Below are 19243 nucleotides of genomic sequence, written 5' to 3'. Positions count from 1 at the left end.
GGTTTATTTTGTAAAATATTTCATAATACTGTGTAGTAACATTGGGAGTGACAAGTCGTCCTTGATTTCTAATGTTGAGTGATCAATGACTTCAATGGCCATATAAACCTTCTGTGGGCTTTTTACTCCAATGAGTTAGCAGTTATCAATGAATAATTTTATTCACATTGTAAAATGCTAATATCCTAATGCTGTTATTCCTTTTAGTATAACAACTAAAGAACTTTCCCTCATCAAGCATTTGATTGTCCTGCCTAAATCAGTCATTCCAGGGAGTCTTGCTTCATTTTGATATTGCATATTTGGACATTGTCTCTAATTACTGAGTAGTTTTCTATTTCTCTGTAGTTCTTTTTGTCCTTCACTGTATTCACATAGGGATGTGCAAACTACTATGCTTTAAAGATAACCAGAATATTACCTTGTATTTAAGCCACCAACTTGATATATAATTCAGCACATTTGTTTCCTTACTTTGGATTTTGCTTTTCCCTTTTTAACTATGACTTAATCTTATTTTGTAGTAACATACATACATGGCTCCACAGTCAAATGTATAAATATTCAAAGTATATTCAGAAAAGCTCAGCTCCCATCCTGGTCCTTCTCATCTGGTTCTTCTTTTCCCACCCTTCACCATAGGTAACCATTTTTTAAAGTTTTAATTATACTTTCATTGTTTACTTTAAAAACAAACACAAGCAAATAAGGTGACACACACATAGTTTATATCCCCTTTCATAAATAGTAATATACCATATACCTTCTCTTTTTAATAAGGCCACTCTACAGCAATCATGTACATGTCCTGGGGTTTAGAATAACCTACTTTTAATTGGGATATACATATAATTTCACTTAGATGACCTGTATTTCATTAAATGTCTCAGACTTGTGAGAAGAAGAAAAAAAAAAAAAAAACAAAAACAAAAGGTACCAGGTGGATTGGCAAAAAGCAGAAGTTTTAAATAGGGTGTGTATGATACTTGGATGAGTAATATATCTAAATATAGTAAGATATTTGGAGATTGGGGCTGAAAATGTTTTGCCAATTGTAGGTTTTCTTAAAAAACTGAGATGCCTCTCTAACCCATGATTTCTTCTCTGAAACTTGTTGGCTTACTTGAACTATGAAAACGGAAGTACTTACTGGCCACAAGAGTTTGACACTCAGTTGTTCTGACTGATGAGCAGCCTAGTCTCAGCATGCTGTACAATGTATGGCTATATAGAGAACTATTTAGACATTAAAAAATACTTTTGTGCTCTTCTCATGGCTAGGCAACACTGAACTAAAGCACTTAGGGCACTAACTCAGTCTTTAAAATCCTGTGAGGTGAGGTAGGTACTATTATTATGCTTGTGTTAAAAATAGGATATTAAGGCACAGAAAGATTAAGTAACTTACAAAGAGTTACAGAGGAAACGGCAGGGTTTTGAGATTGAGATTTGAACTCAGGCCTTCTGGCTCCAGAACCCACAATCCTAATCATTATGCTACTCAGAACAAATAACAATCAGAAGTTAGAATACTAAACTGAAATAACAGTTTTTTTTCATTCTCATGCAACAGTGAAATATAAAAGAACACAAGCAAGAAAACACAGGAAACAAGTAGGGGGATAAGATTTTATTTTTAAAAAATTTATGTTCCAAAACATTTCACTTGGAAATTTTCACTAGAAGTAGGAAATAACAAAACAAAGAACAGTAGCAAATACCAGCATAAATACGTAATGCATACTTTAATTGTGACTATATTAACTGTAATACTTCCAGTATATGATATCTTATACCATGTTTAAAAAGACACCAGGCAGTGATATTAGAGAACTACAGAATCCTGGATTCTGTGGCAGCTAGGGTACCCTTACTGAAGCCAGAAAAGGGACCCTGGAAGGTAGGGAGAAAAGAGACAATCTAACACTAGCATGTTAACCAGCTGTCGGTTTTTAAAATGCCACTGAAATGAATCTGGGAATGCTTTTAGAGACAGCTCACACCTTAAATAACATCAGAGAATGCACAGCAGGACTGAAAAGCTGGGAATGTTTTAACTGTATGCTGTTTCAGCCATGACTCTTACCTCACGCTACTACATAGAAAGGAATAAGGAAAAGTCAAGATTTTCAGCTTAATCAGCATCAACTAATTCACAGTAGCCAGAAACCCTATAAATGCAGCAAAAGAGATAGGTCCCTAAGTTAAAGCCTAGTTGACATAAAAAAAAAAATTCATACTGAGGAAAGACTCATAAAAATTTATGGATTGTAAGAAATCTCTAATTGAGTTTAAATTTTAATAACCATCAAAGAATTCAAACTGAAGAGAAATCCCGCACGTAAAAAATACAACAAGCCTTTAGGTAACATTCATAAGCAAAGCCCATACTGAAGAAAAACTCTTTAAAGGTAATAAAAATGAATACATCTTAAATAGTGACTCATTCCTTAATTCAGTATCAGAATTTGTATTAGAAAAAAAACTATATAAATGTACTGAATACACACGGCAATTAACCCGTGGGGTGTTCTCTGAAGATACAAATGCTAAAGCAGTAGAAAGGTGCTTTAGAGGTGCCTTCCAACCACTTGAAATAAAATAGCACCCATCTCCAATCACATTAGCCCCTTACCCTGCTTTATTCTTCCTACTACTCACCATTTGACACATTTATCCTGAAAATGCTTTGTCTAACTTCCTCCACTAGAACACGAGCTCTGAACGAGGAGTATTTACACAGCTATATCCTTAGTACCTTGGACAAATGTGGCATGTAGTAGGCACACAGTAGTTGAGTGAATGATTACTTTCTTTATGTGCAATATCTGGTATCTTGAGGTTATTTCATTCTAAATGAAACAATTTACTTAGTGGGATTTAACACAAAAATGTGCTGTTTTTAACGCACCAGAGTAAAAAACACTCTGTTATAGTTTACGAATCTTCTTTAAATGTTTAGGGGATAGAAAGTTGTACAAATAAGCACCCAGTAACACCCTCATAATTATAACAACCAGTGAGTTCACAAGGGTCATAAAAGCAAAATGAAAATTCCAGCTTCTGAAAATAAACTCTTGTCTTTTCAGGTTTAGAATCTATATAACACTATACTTCTCTGGGGACTGTATAACTATCCCTTTTGCCTTGTCAACCACTGGTATAGAGGGCATGGCAGTTCAGAATCCAACAGCAACCCTTTTGTGCAGAATTTGGCACTTAGAATCATGCCTCATTAATAAAAAAAAAAAAAAACACTAAAGACATGCCATGAATTAAGCACTGTATAATGGTAAGTTTAAAAAATGATGGAATTCACCAAGTAGTAAGGAAAATAATTGCAAAGCAATGTGGTGTGATAATATGAAGGGAAGATCAAGGAAACATAAAAAAGAGCATCTGATCTTAACTAGAAAAAAATGAAGAAAGCCCTAGGACACAGTATCACTGAAGGTGCATCCTAAAAGATAAGCAGGAGCTTACTGGGCTACAAAGAAGAGAGTGAAAGGTGCAGAAGTAATGATGCTTACAAAGGTATCATGATTAGAAACCATGGGCATTTAGGGAAGAAACTGGAAGTACTTGTGATTGATAGATCGTGATCTTTAAAAGGACAAAGGATGGTCTGTACTTTAAAAACCATGTTAAAAGTGGTTTAAATCGTTACACTTCAAAAATACAAAGGTATTTCATAATAAATCCTGCTAAAACGCTAAGGTAAACAAAAATCTTCTGGCCTATGTAAGGATAAGACAGGGGGCTGGGCAGGGATAAAGAGAGTTTCCCTTGTACCACAAAGACGCTACCAGAACTTTCACGTTTATTGACAATAAGCCTGGGTTTTCAATGTTTGCGGAACACTTAGACAAAACATGATTACAGAGGATGCTACAGAGATGATGCTGGAAAGATAGGTATTCTGTGTTGCCCTGCTCTGTGGAAAATCCAAAAATGAGAAAATATGAATTGAGAAAACTGTAAAAAAGCTACAGATTGTAGAATGAAAATAAAGGAGAGAAAATATGATAAAAATAATGAAATAAAAAGGCTGGAAAGATAAGAATTATAAGTCACTAAAATTTACAGTTCCAGAGGGAGAAACTTAGCATGGCTAATATTAAAGATGTAGCTGTGGGAGTAAGGTGCTGGAATGTAATACTCTTTCAGGCAGAAGTCCAGTATATTAATAAGCTATCGGACAGATCATCCCAAATGACAAAGAAGTTGAGGTAGCCAGAAAGACAGTGAGCAAGATAACATGATAGGTTTTTTGGCCATTATCATTTTATCCCTACTATTAAAGGCAAAAAAATAATAAAATTTCAATACAGTATGAAAAGATGTGCCTTACAAGCATATGAAATAATGATGGACTAACCTAACCTGGTTTTTATCTTCATTACTTGGGAAATTATGCATCTTATTCTAAACAAAACAGGAAAGTCATTTTAAACTTTTTTAAAATATCTAAGAGACAGAAATTTTAAATATAACTAGCAATACATGGCAAAAGAATTAAGCTCAATAAATTCACTGGGCATGGTGGCATACACCTGTAATCCTAGTACCTGGGAGGCTGAGACAGGAGGATCAAGGTTCCAGGTCTGCCTCAGCAACTTGGTGAGACCCTGTTTCATAATAAAAAGCAAAAAAGGCAAAATAGTGCTGGGGTATAGTTCAGAGGTAGAATGCCCCTGAATTCAATTCCCAGTACCACAAAAAAAAAAAAAAAAAAAGAGAAGCCCACATACAATGATTCCTTTGTGGAGTCTCTTGTTATTTACCTAGTGAAAATGGAATTCAAATATTAGTTGTAATCATTCAATTTGCCTACATTAATATCCATAGTATCTATTCAAAGAAATGAGATGAATTGATTTTAATCTGAAGCATAGCAAACCTCAAGATAGATTACATTCTATGTTACAAATATGTTATCACAATAAAAAAAAAAAAACAATTAGCCAGGCACAGTGGTGCACACCTGTAATCCCAGTACTTGGGAAGCTGAACAAGAGGATCACAAGTGTGAGACCAGACTTGGCAATTTAGTGAGACCCTGCCTCAAAATAAAAAAGTTTAAAAATGGATAGATGTGCTTAGTACTGAAGCGCCCTTGGGTTCCATCTCCAGTACCACAAAAACCAAACAACTCTAAAATATTAGAAAAAAATCTTTGAAATACTAAATTGGGTTCCTCCTTACTAATGATAAGAGTACCTGTAGTTCAAACTGAGTTAGACTAACATATACTATCTCAGAAAGTTAGGAATCACTTTTACACAGGTTGAAGAATACACAGTGAGAGATGATAGCATCGGAGAAGGGTAACCATACCGGGTATCTTTATGTAGTGTAATGTCAAATTCAGTGTCAATATGTCTTCTTTCTGAATTTTCTTTCCCATTTCATGGGTCTTTTTGTCTTTCTGATTGAAAAGGACTATCAGATGACCTACTAGTTACAGGAGTGCTGAAAGAAGTTTAAAATTTGTTTTGCATTTGTTGTGTTCCACTCTTGTTCTTTCAGGGGTCCTTCACACACAGATACATACTTCTTCAAAATTTTTTCTCCTACTTCTCGGAAATCCAAGGATTCTTTGTGCATATTGCAGCTTGCTCCAGAAACACCAGTATCCACTTCATGATTTTCAGCCTGCTGATCTGTACAATGCTTCAATCCCCAGTAACACATTTCTCCACTGTACATCATAGCCAGCATATGAATATCACTAAATATTCCTGGGAAGGTTATTTAGGTTGAGTGAGAGATCAGAATTAAAGTTTACAAAGAAACCCTACTTACTAAAACTCAAATTCCTCTCAGTAAGCATCTTTCATCTCCTTTAATAACATTTAGAAAAGCCAAATATCACTAATAAGATCTTCATTTAAATAACACTTTTATTTCTGTCTTAGCTTATAAAAGAGGCTTATCACAAAAACTATACTATCAAAGTATTAGGTATTATAAAATACTATTTTCTACTAGATAGCATTTCATTGAATGTAAACTTTTTTGTGTGATCCTACATCTTTTCTAGTTAGTCTTGAGGAAAAAAAAAAAACAGTAGAAGAGAGTAAGGAAAAATAAGCTAAAATGAAGGAAAGGCTGAACTTTCAAGCAAGCTAAAACCTTGAGGGTAAGAGGTGAAGTACATCCCACAAAATGCAGCCACCTGGGAGGGATGAGAAGAAACACTAGCAAAAGGGAGATCTGAGATCTAATTTATGCCCCATAATTTCATGTAAGCCTCATTTTCTTACATCAGCAAGAAATAATGGCTCACCAATTTATACAGATATCCTTTGGGGAGGTGTTATTAGAAAGAAAAGTGAATGCCTAGCCAGATGTGGTAGTGCACACCTGTAATCCCAGTATTTGGGAGGCTGAGACAGGAGGATTGTAGGTTTGAGGTCAGCCTGAGCAACTTAATGAGACCTTGTTTTAAGATAAAAATAAAATGTGGTTGGGGTTGGAGGTTGGAGGTAGGATGCCCCTGGGTTCAATCCTGAATACCCCCTCCCCAATCTTAATTTGGAATAGTATCATGTTAAGAACTGCACTTCCCAGGTTCTGTGAAATAAAGGTGGAAGGATTGTAAGAAACTTCAGAGAAGACTGCTCTAAAGGAGCTGACCTGGCTAAAAGACACTCCTTTCTGCCATTACAGTAGCTACAAACACAGATGAGAAAGAAGAGGCGCTAGGAGCCCAGTGGGATATCCAAAGTGAAAGGACTAGCCAAAACAGGAATGCAAGTTGCCTAACTTTGGAAGTATCACTTATTTTGTACTCTACATAAAGGCCCTCCCTCTGAAGTTGAAGGACTCTGGGTCTTAAGATTTAATAGAGAAAAAGATATAAACATGATGTCATAAAACCACTGTACTATCTCTGGACCTTTTTTATATAAAAGAGCACTAAATGTCTACCTTATTTAAGTTACTTCTAGTTTGACCTAAGTAGCCAAATCTAGTTCTGGTCAGGGCCATAAAGGGATGCAAAGTAAGTAAAATTAACATGAGATATAACTTTCACAACATTATTAAAAAGAAGAGATTAGAAGCACTTTTCTCTATTACAGGAAAAGATTTTAATCTCTGAATTTCTTTAAAACTCATTTACTGTTTTATCCATAATTTAGCTTGAAACTTATTTAAATCAGTAAAATCTAACAAACTTCCTAAAAGCCTTAAAAACCTTTAAAGTACATAGAAAACTTTAAAAAGAGGTAACATTACCTGCACTCAGTAATTTAGCTGTGTCTAGGTCTTGGAAAGAAACTCCTTCATTTAATTGGACAGGACACCGATAATTTAGCATCTGTAGCAAGTAATTGATCCCATCAACAAGGTACTAGATAAAAATCAAAGTCAAAGAATTGAAAGTATTATATGCAGCGATATATGAACTTCAAGTATTTTTCTCATTTTTTACTCAGAGAAAATGGGCTAATACACAGATATATTTTATGGTTAGTACATTTCAATGATAGAAGACCCTAACACTCCAAGATTTTTATAATATAAATACACAGTCAAATAGTAAGAGCTGGAGAAAAAGAAATGTTTACCAAAAACACATGCTTCAGTAATATACCTGTTCCCTTTCCCCAAAAAAACATTACCAGATAAAGGAAAGAATAAAGATATGTATATGCTTATTATAAATTAGAAGCATAACAATCACACTCTTATATCTGAAAGTGTGCCTTCCCACCATGCTCACCTAAACTATTTATACATTTAACCTGAGTTAGAATCCTTAACGATACAATACTAAGACCTATGTCTTTGTGTGTGTGTGTGTGTGTGTGTGTGTGTGTGTGTGTGTGTTACTGGAGGTGGAACCCAAGGGCTTTCTACCTGCAGGCTATACTCCCAGACCTGTTTTATATTTTATTTGAAAACAGGGTCTCACTAAGTTTCTGAGAGGATTTAATGATTTGGTCAGAAGTCAAGATGAATCAAGAGAGCCACAATTTTTAGGAGCAGGGCCATATGGTTCTGTAGGAGTGATTCAATAACAGAGAATCAATCCAAGAATTATCTTCAGTTAAAAAAAATGCTCAGAAATTGATATAATCTTTTTTATATTTAAAAAACAAAAACCCAGCTGGGCATGGTGGTGCACTCTTGTAATCCCCACGCTTGGGAGGCAGAGACAGGAGGATCGTGCAGGTTCGAAGCCAGCTGTGCTGGCTTAAGAGACCCTGTTTCCAAATAAAATATAAAATAGATCTGGGAGTATAGCCCGGAAGTAGAAGGGTTTCCAAGAACCCCACTACCATCAAACAAAACAAACAAAAACAAAAAAAAACCCAGAACTTAAAAACAAAAAAACATGTAGAGCTCCCCAAATGACAAAGTGCTTTCCAATGTTATCTTATTTAGTATTCACAGCAATTCAAATCTGTTTAGGATTACACAGCTCAAAAAAGATCTAGAATTTAAGCCCAGACTCTTTGATTCTATGATTCTTAATATTATAACAAAGATGGCTCCTTGAAAGCTATAAATGCCAACACTCAAAAATGTGTAAGTAATATCTTTTTACCTTTTTAAGCAAACTAGATTTTCTCAAGAGCCACTCTCTTCTTTTGGTCAGAGAATGACAATACATATATAGTAGGGCTCCTCGTCTCCAAGACAAACATTCCAGTAGCTCATCGCCAAGCAAATCACAGTGCTGAAACAGGAAAGAAACACAGCCAAAAACAAAAAACTTGATGTCTGTAGAAGCAAATTTCAAAAAACCAAGCAATTAAAAACACCTTCATTTCATAAAATGTGCCCACATTTGCCAACTTATATAGGAATTTATCTTTGAATCAAATATTGAAATGTATTCTACATGAATATTTAAACACTAGAGTACAAGTAATCTTACTAATTTTTAAAATATTTTAGTAGCAAATTCCCCTACAATATTTCAAATATACAAAGTCCATAATCTGATGATTAAAATGATAACATTTCAGAAATACATACTTGAAGCAAGATCATATATATTTCTTTAATAGAAATAAAAATTAGGGAAAATAATAAGAATTAGAAGCAGGCATGGTGGTCCATGCCTATAATTCCAGTACTTGTTAGGATGAAACAGGAGAATCACAGGTTTGAGGTCAGCCCCAGTAACCTGGCAAGACTCTGTTTCAGAATATAAAATAAAAAGGGCTGAGGGTATAGCTGGGAGGTAGAATGCCCCTGGGTTCAATTCCTAATATTATTTTAAAAAAAAAAGGTTACTAAAATAAAATAATGAAAGCTACAGGCAAAAATAATTTTAATAAACATTATGTGGCATTTAAATATTGGAATTTTTTTCAATAGTCAGCCTCCCCTACTAAATACACAGGAAAAAAAAAAAGGATATTTAGGTAGATAGTCAACAAGCACTTAAAGAAGAAAAATGTCTTGCTTGAAAGAGTATCCTATCCAGGACTAGATAAAAACCTTGGAATCACCTACAGAGATAACAGTAAGGAGCATGTGAACAGATAGTCACGCAAAGACAGAGACCATCAGAGGATAAAAGAGATATCCATAGATGCTGGCTATGTTTCTAAGATGAAACAGAGGGGAGTTGCTATAGAAAAAGCAAGCACAGCAGGCTTATCAGAGATGAAGGAAAAAGAATGTGCAAAGCCTCTGAAAGATGAATAATCGAGGCTAAGAAGGGTAGCAAATGTTCAGGAGGATCAGGAGTATAGAAAGAACAACAGATTTGGAAACTAGATTACGAGTGGCTTTCAAGAAAACACAGCACCTGCAAAGTAAAGGGAGCAAAAGCAAACAAAAGTTGATAATACCTGCATAGAGAATGACCAGGTACTGCAATTACAATTCTATCATGCAAATATTCTGAAAATAATTAGAAAAACTCAATAATTTAAATTTCATCTGTAGTGATAAGTCTTCACTTCTCCCTCGTTCAATTTTAATTTAAAACAGAAACAAATACATTCAATAAGGAAAAAAATACTCTAAAAAGCAGCATAGCAAAACTAGCAGCATTCCTCCATAATTCATAGGAGTGCAAAACTTACTTTTGGATGCACGCTATTTTCTTTAACTAAAATTTCTGGTTCCGAAAGAAAACTGATCAGTTCTTTTACTTTCAGTGAAGAAGAATCTTCAGGAAAATCTTCATCTACTAGCTTGTTCTCCTCAAAATATGTCATGTCCAAAATAGCCTAAACAAAAAGAAGAAAAAAGCATCTATAAATTATTTCAACTTTGAAAGAATAACTATTAGAGTTTAACTTTGCATATATAAGTCCTTCATTTTTATTTTTTGTAAATTATTATATTTTACATTCAAATCTTCTAACTCAGTAGTTTAATTTAGGAAGCAGGTAAAATGTCTAGCCATAAACATAACTTGAAATAGATGTTATAGAAAATGTATAGATATTTCATTAAAATACTAGGTTAATGATTATTTTTCTTCTCTCTAGAAATAAAATGAAAATGTTTAACATATGTTAATCACATAATTATAAAAATATGAGCAATTACTATATTCTTTGCTATTTAAGTATGTGTAATTCCTGAATATTTTCTAAGCACCTACAGTTACCACCTCTAGCTTTGTATATTGAGTCTTCTAAAAGATTTGTTCTCCCAAAAGTATAGCTAGCATTTGGGGGATATATATCCTGCCACTCAACAGTATAAGCAAACTATCAATATATGCAATTCAAACACTTAAGCCCCAGTAAACCTAAATATTTTTCTTTTTTGTAATCTATTGTACTAAGTGAAGCAGGTAAATTACTTCAAACATTACATAGTGCAGTTAGTGGTATTTAAGTATTAAGTGTTACAGTGTGGAAAGTCTAAGCTAGGGAAGATACGAGCATCCTAGGAAGATGATCTGTTGATTCAGAACCATAAGTAGTGTTCAAGAGGATGTGGGGAATTTTCTCTAGGTCTTTTGCTTTATTCTTAGAAATAAGTTAAAATGTTTAAAACACTCTCTTCTGCAAAGAATGAGATGATATCCACCATATGCAGACAAGAAACTAGTCTGCTGAAAGGTAAGAAAGCCAGGCAAAGTTCCTAAAATATAATAGTTCTTAGAGGTTTGTCAATAGCTATTATAAGCTCATTCAGCCTTGATATTTGGAAGCAGAAATATCTTTATATACCTCCTAAATGAAGCACAGTGCCAGGTATACAAATGTTATAAAAGTGTACTTTGGAAACTTAACTATGTCTCTACTATCAGGAAAAGGAATTTGAAAGCATTTTATTAACTACAAAGTAATCCAAATGTTTTAGTTACTATAACAGAATTATATTTCTTGTCAGCTTTCCTTAGCAAGTATTTGGAAAACACACACACACACACACACACACACACACACACACACACACACACACAGAGGAAAATAGGTGTTGTTCACAAAAAGGCCTAAATTTGAAGGAAAATAAAAAAGGGTGAACAGAAAAATATTAGCATGCATTACACTATCAGGCATTATCCTGTTTTGAATCATAATAACAGCTGAATTTCAAAGAAAAATAATAAGAGTCCTTAAGGTCCTCAACTCCCTCTGAAATTTTTAAGATATTAAGACACTGTATGTGTTAGTGTTCTGATTAATAAAGATTTTGTTATCTGAAAGATTTTGTCCTTGACTTTTCTTATCAACATGTCTAATAAACTTTATGTGTATACTGCTATATACTGGTATAAACTGCTTCAAAGCTTCAAGTCTACATGCTTTATATATACATTTTTTAAACAAAATTAAACACTTTAAATAAAAGGTAAACTGGTTCAGTGGTTGTAGCTCAGTGGTAGAACACTTTCTTTCATGTGCAAGGAAGGCCCTGGGTTCAATCCTCACTGCTGCAAAAACGAAACAAAAAGAGACAATACACAGTAAAGTGCTATATTTTACTAAATATTCATCATGTCTAAATTCTGAAGTCTACTACATAAATAAGCAAACTGCCCTCATTAAATGCCATTGATTTCAGTACCTGTGTGTAAAGTTCTAAAAGATTTGATGGATTTGAACATTCTTTTTCTTCTCCACATAAGAGTTTCAATTTTTCTAGAGCTGCAGAGGCCCGAATTAAAAAGTGATCTGAAAAAATAAAAACATGATCATATAGATTCAGAGTGCCTAAATTTAAAATTTAGTATTTGAAATGATGAAATGAAATGCTATATGGAGGAACAAGGTAGTGAATAACATCTTATTCAAAACCTGAAGTATATCATAATGCCCAACCCTACTTAAGTAAGTTTATCACGGAAATTTACTTTTCAGATTCACTGTATTTCTTAAATTCAGTTTGTATCCTCATGCTTCTTTTATAATATTGATGCATTTAAGTATTTAAATAATAAATTTACAACTTTTACCGGAATTGTACAAATATTATATGTAAAACTGCAGAAAGGGCTTCTGCTAAAAATGTATAATTGCATATGTAATTGTAAATGGTTTTTAAAATATGATTAATGAAACAAAAGTTTATAGCTGTTACAATTAAGTACATAATTCCTTTGTGTATTTTATACCTTTAAAACATAAAAATGGAACAAATTACTTAGTTTCTTTAAAACCCGGGGAAAAAAAAGGAATGTTTCTAATATGACCTCTAATTATAACTCAAGCAACTTCCCCTTTCACGGTCTGATTTTTCCCCTTTTCATACTGTCATAACTCCTTTGCTTCTATGATTTCAATTTTTCTTATGTGTCCACAGCAAAGTATTACCCATCATTCTGTATCCTCGCGCAGTAAAACTGAGATATGCCTTCTATAGTACAAGACACTCATGCTCCTCAGTTTGTTCCTTTGTGCTTCTTCTCTGAAATACAGAGCCTTTCCTCCTCATCAGCCAATGGACAGATAACATAGCACTTGTATGGGCCTATCTGAAGCTGCCTCAGTACTAGTATGAAGATAAGCTGTTCAGTGTTAAAGCAAAAGCATTATTAGATTAAATCAACTGCCAAATAATGACCTTAAATTTTCCAGGGGAAAGACTAACTTGTACCTTTACCAAATTCTGATTACTGTAGATCCACTATCCAACTGAACTAAAAGCTCCTTCTTTAGCAGTCTTTCTTCTTAGCCCAAAAATATCAAGCACACAATCAAGAAAAAAAAAAATTCTACTGTGAACCAAAATTATATGAAATATAACACTCCTTGCAGTGTTTATTAGAGACTATGTTCATATTTTAACTGACAAAGTTATTTTAACTGTAAAGACTTGCACTGAATTCACTAAACCTTTGCTGAGGGAGTCTGTTAAATGAACTCGTGATGCAATTACTGGAGGTGTGGTGGTGGCATAGCTATTTTTCTGGAAAAATCCACTAAAATGCAATACTAGAACTATTTAGTTAAAGAATGGCAAGGCAAAAGATAAAAAGTGAAGCCAGGAGTGGTGGTACACGCTGTAATCCCAGCATTTGGGAAGCTGAGACAGGAGGATCATGGTTCACAGATAGCCTCAACTACTTAGTGAGACCCTGTTGCAAAATAAAGAAGAAAAAAATAAAATAGGGCTGGGGGTGTAGTTCAGAGGTAGAATGTCCCTGGATTAAAATCCCAATACAGCAAAATAAATAAATAAGTAAGTAAGTAAATAAATAAATAAATAAATAAATGTGATTCTTATATAATTTCTGAAAAAACACCCTCTTCTATTTCCATTCAATAAACACACTGTCCTTGTGCAATGAGAAATAAGTGAACAAAAACTGGCCAGAAATAAAAAGGAATGCATTCTTAAATGGAATAGTATCTGGCTATATCTGATCTAATTTGAATAAAACAATAGGCATTATCTATACCAACTAGGTTACTACATTGAAGGACAATTTATAAATGTATATGATTTTTTGTTGTATGGAAAAAGAACATCAAATTTAATTCAAATACACAAAAGCCTGTTTTAATTAAATTTCATAAAAATGTGTTTTTGGTGTGTGTGTGTATGTGTTGTACTGGGGATTAAACCCAGGGATATGCTACCTCCAAGCAACACCCCAGCTCTATTTTATTCTTTATTTTGAAACAGGGTCTCACTAAGCTTTAGAGGGCCTCACTAGTTGCTAAGGCTGGCTGCAAACCTGGGATCCTCCTGTCTCAGCCTCTCAAGTACTGAGATTACAAGTGTGTGCCATTAGCCTGGCTGCTACTTATAGTGTAATAAGATTGATTTCAATACTAACTAATGGTGGTTCTGGGCTGGCGCTCATGTTGTAATTTCATTTAACTTTCAGAAATATAAAGTCTCCAAACAAGAATATAAAACACCTGACTTGTTTCCAGGCTTCATTCTAAACTGGATTAAAAATTTTTTCCAAAGGAAAATGAGAATGGCTTTTGGGCTGAGTGACAATGGGATAAAAAATAGTCCTTGATCTCTTTGGACTGCTCTAAATAGAGCTGAAATTAGAGGTAACTTACATACATTCTGCGGTAATAGCTAGAACTATGATACATGAACTACTCATGTGCATCCTAAGATTCACTCACCACAAACCCCAAAGATGGTCTGTGGGTCTCTGAAGATCATATTCCTGAGAAGAGATAATGTGGCAAATAATCTTCACTGAAATTAGTTTTTTTTTTTAAATTTTAGATCCTGTTCAATAAATTCATCAACTACTGAAGCAGTTGGGAAAATGTTCACCATTACTGTTTGTTTATGAGTCTGTTGACAACTGAGTCAGTCTACAATGATTTTAAAACCTTCCTATCTGTAGTAAAGGCTCAAAAGTTTAAAAAAAAAAACCAGTAATGTAGAACCTACAGGCAGTTGAGAGTAATGAAAACTGGACTTGAAGTCAAAAGATCAGGGTAATTCCTAGGTCATTTTTCCCCTAAGGAAGTAGATAAGACGTTTTCAAAATAAGTGTTTTAAAGCCGGGTGGTGGCACACGCTTGTATTCCCAGCATTTGGGAGGCTAAGACAGAAGGATCACGGTTCATGGACAGCCTCAGCTACTTAGTGAGGCCCTTTGCAACTCAGTGAGACCCTGTTTCAAAATGAAGAATAAAAAATAGGGATGGGGTGGAGCTTGGAGGTAGAATGCCCCGGGGTTCCATCCCCAGTACCACACACACACACAGTGTTTTAATACTCAGGGCCCTTGTGAGAACTGAGACGATGTCTATGAACGAATCGTCTAAATGACATTAACATAACGTTCTTTTGTAGAATACTGTTTACATTTTAATTCTGAAGCCAAAATATACAACGGAAACTTAAAACGCATCAGTGGAAAAGTGGAACTGTCAGACATGTCTAACTAGATGCAAAACTACCATTATTTGAGTATCACCACTCAGTTTAAGCATTTATTCAAACGTTCGGGTGTACTTTTATTCAGTCACTACTTTTCCCATTCGTTACCCAGACAGATCTGACAACACCAGATCTGGCTCAGATGTAAACATGACAGATTTCGTGGGTCATGAAAAATGCCGCTTTGAAAGCCGACGCCCGCCTCGTCACTGTGAGCTCCGCGGAGGGTAAAAAGGCCGGCGCCGCGGGGACGAGGCCGGAGACCGCGGGCGGCGACCTGGGACCGGCGACCCCAGGCCGCGGCCCCCGGCCCGGCCGGCCGGCCGCGGGGCGCCAGCCCGGAGCCCGTCCGCCCGCCGCCTCCCTCTCCTCCGCTCCCTCACCGTCTTCGCCCGCGGCTTCGCTAAGCTGCTGTATGTGAGCCTGAGCCAGGTCCCCCAGCTCTTCCACTCGCCTCACCACACAGGAGACGGCGACCGCCATGGCCACCACCGGCGGGCGCGCCCCGGTCACGTGACCGCGCCGGCCGCCGATCACCTGATCCTGCGGCCTGGGGGCGGAGCTCGCCTGGTGGGTGGGAGGAGCCCGCGGCTCCGGGGGACGACTGGCCCAGGCCCACAGAGGTCGTTCCGGGTTATTTTATTCCTCCCGACTTCCCCCTCCCTCCCACAATTCTATGCAGCAAGGAGAATGTAGGGCGGGTGTGATGCAGGGGCACACCTCTCTCCTGCCCCCTTCTCTAAGCCAATCGGAAGCCACCCATGCTCCTGGGATGGTCCAATGGGAAGTCAGCTCTCTCCGGCGCGGAGAGGACCGCGGGCGTCGGCGAGCTGGCAGGAAGAGGGCGGGCCGGAAGGTCTGGAAAAGGGATCTACGGATTTGGCTTGGGCAGTAAAGGAAGTGGCCTAAAATAAAGTGTTTGGCATCTCTTGTTCAAAAACGGAAACACTGCGGGTCCCGCGAAGCACAGCCCAGTCTCCGAGAGCTTTTCTGGGGGAGGGGAAAGACTGCCAACAGTAGCGGAAGTTCACAGTCTACACAGTTTATTATCTCTTTTCTGAATCTGAATTTTAGGGATCGGCTTTCTTTTATCTCTAACTTCCCCTTGGCTAGGTCACATTTAGGGTATTTTAAGTGTCTCTCGATCAAGTGTAATTATGCGGATAAAGTGTGTGTGTGTGTGTGTGTGTGTGTGTGTGTGTGTGTGTGTGTGTGTTGTGGAACTGGGAATTGAACCCAGAGGCATTCTACCTTCGAGGTTCACTCCCAGCCCAATCTCATTTCTTATTTGGCAACAAGGTCTGGCTAGGTTGATGAGAGTCTCACTACTTGCTGAAACTGTCCTCTATCCTCCAGTCGCCACTTCCCGAGAAATGGGATTACAAGCGTGGGCCAACACACCCGGCTCAATACAAAACTATTTCTGCGACAGTTCATCTTGAGACTTTCCCTAAAGGTGCTAACAGCATGAGATTCTTCCTCTCAACTGAGAGTTCAAGGAACTTAGTCAAAAAGTCAACACTTCTGCTTTGCATTCATGACTGCTTTCTTGGCTTTGGTCTTTTTTTGACCTTTAAGTCTGTTTATTGGTTTTCCAGTTTAACACTGTATACCTCTTTCAGTTTTTTTTTTTTTTAATAGGAAATACTTAAAGAAAAACAATCGTGTGTCGTGACTTATAAGTAATTGATCACAATGGCTTCAGTTTCTTCCTCTGTCAGTTTAATATTGTATTAGTTCTGTGTCCTCAGTGTCTCTCATGCAGAGCTTGGTACATAAGTACCCAGAAAATATTCATTAATTTGAAACAAAAACTCCAGCTTTCTTATACTCAAGAAGCTGAAGGCCAGAAGCTTGCACTATATAATCAAGATGAGCTAAAGAATCAAAAGTCTGATAGGCATTTGAAACTTCAAAGGATCAATCCTCACTAAGTATACACTCTAAACTTTACATTAAATAGCCACAAACTTTTAGCACAAAACAACTGAGAGAAGTCCTTTTCAGAGAAAGGTAAAGAAAATCTTAAGAGTATGTGGAGAATGTATTCTGTCCTTCATTTCCAGAGGAAGAGAATGAGGCTATTAGCTCCTCCAAACCCCAGAATACATGATTCTGTAATTTGTTCAAGATCACACCAAACACTCATAGAAGGCAGTCGTAACATATAGATGCACAGGAAATAGCCAACCCTTACCAATATACCTTAAACAAAATGCTTTAAGGTCAAAGAACCTCTGTAGTAGAAGTAAGTAGTAGAAGTAATTTCACCAACTTATAATTTTTTACTTTAGGAAATTCACATGGATATAACAAATGATAGATATAATTATAAGTTTTTTCAATTTTAGAGAAATTAATTACTCACCATTAATATACCAAGACATTATCTAAAAGAAATAGCTGATATTATTTGTTCCATTTCCCACAACATTAATATTTGCTGGATAAAATTTAAAAAGAAGAAATTTATTTTCAAGGATGTCTATAAAAACAAAGTTATTAAAAATAAAAAATAATTTTTGATTGCCCCTGAATTCCGGATACTAGTAACTATATCATTCTTTTGGAACCTTTCTTTAACCACGTTATATTTTTATGAGTCTTATTTCCTCATATAAATGTTCCAACTCCCAACAAACAGTGATGTGTGTGTGTGTGTGTGTGTGTGTGTGTGTTTTATTAGTTACCACCAGTTACTTGCATATAATAGGACTTCATTACATGTTTGTTCCCTTTCTCATTTAACAAGCCATTGTTGGTTTAAGCACTATGATAGGTCATGGAAATAGCACTAAGTAACATTAACCTGATCTCTGCTCTCTTAGAGCTATTTAGTAAGGAAATACCATGATAATAATAACACAAATACATGTATAATCTTAGAACTGTGGAAGGTGCTATAAAAGAAAAGTTTAAGGGATGTGGTTTTATTTGAGGGATTACAGAAGGCATCTCTGAAGAAATGATGTTAACAACCAAATGATGAATAAAATTAGCCAGGTGAAAAATGGAGAGTATATCATTTTCTATCCAATCAAGGAGGAATTGGAGTGACAATGAACTGGCTAGTGAGAAGTAAGAAAGCTCTAAGAAATAAGGGAATACCAAGTATAAGGAGCAGCTGTTACCACAGGGACAGAGATTCAGACCTGCTAGAAAGGTCATGGCCATGGGTCACTGGATGGCAGAGAATACACTGTGGTCCACACCAGTGAAACTTCTTAGAATTCCAACCTCTAGAACTTTCTAGAATAGTCTGTCCTATTAGAGTCCAGGGGAAGCTGTTCATGGTAAAGCATCTCACAGGAGGCCTGCTGCTACAAAAACTGTCCAAATGAATGTCCAGAAAAGCTGCATCTGTGGTAGGATCTGGTGTCAGCTAGCTACCTGCACTTCAGGAGCCTGCCAAGAAAGGTCACCCAATCCAGGAAAGACCTTTTGCTTCTTATAAAGGCTCTCTAATTCCACTATCAAGGCTTAACATCATATCAGCTGACAAAATAAAAAACATTTAAAGGACGTAGGTATATTTGCACAAAAAAAGACCAAAAGGATAAGTTGGAACTGAGAGACAGTAAATCTATAACTGGCTTGGAAGGACATACCAAGCACAGTAAGTAGCATATGCAAAAACTGAGTTTGGAGAGAGCTCCGCAATTCTCAGAAATGAAAGAAAGCCAAAGGACTCTGGAAAGAAGGGGAAAGCAGAGCAAGAGGAGTCAGAAGAGCACGTGTGGAAGTTGTTTAAGCGGTGTGCCCCAAGCCCTGGGTGTGAGCTCCCGTTGGTCCATGTCAATTGACCCTGTCTTCTGGCCATCTTCAATTCATTTATTCAATTAAGTGGTCATTAATTTAATATTTAATGAATACTGGCTCTTGGGGGATATCTACTCTGTCTCATAATGTTTACCAACAGGGGTATGAGGCTATATGAGGCATGGGGCCAACA

The 19243-nt window shown here is 36.2% G+C and overlaps 1 protein-coding gene across 1 annotated transcript; it reads right to left on the bottom strand.

The window, feature by feature from the left end:
* Positions 1–5457: 5457 nt before the first annotated feature.
* On the bottom strand, positions 5458–15774 carry RIMOC1 (RAB7A interacting MON1-CCZ1 complex subunit 1; the record flags this gene model as incomplete). The annotated part of the gene is made up of 6 exons (XM_080697317.1): positions 5458–5741; positions 7243–7357; positions 8558–8689; positions 10053–10199; positions 11998–12104; positions 15675–15774. The coding sequence occupies 6 exons, from the start codon at positions 15772–15774 to the stop codon at positions 5458–5460; spliced, it is 885 nt and encodes a 294-aa protein (XP_080553443.1).
* Positions 15775–19243: the final 3469 nt, after the last annotated feature.

The sequence above is a fragment of the Muscardinus avellanarius genome (assembly GCF_963383645.1).
Source record: "Muscardinus avellanarius genome assembly, chromosome: 1".
Lineage (NCBI taxonomy): Eukaryota > Metazoa > Chordata > Mammalia > Rodentia > Gliridae > Muscardinus > Muscardinus avellanarius.
This window is presented reverse-complemented; position numbering and strand designations above follow the sequence as displayed.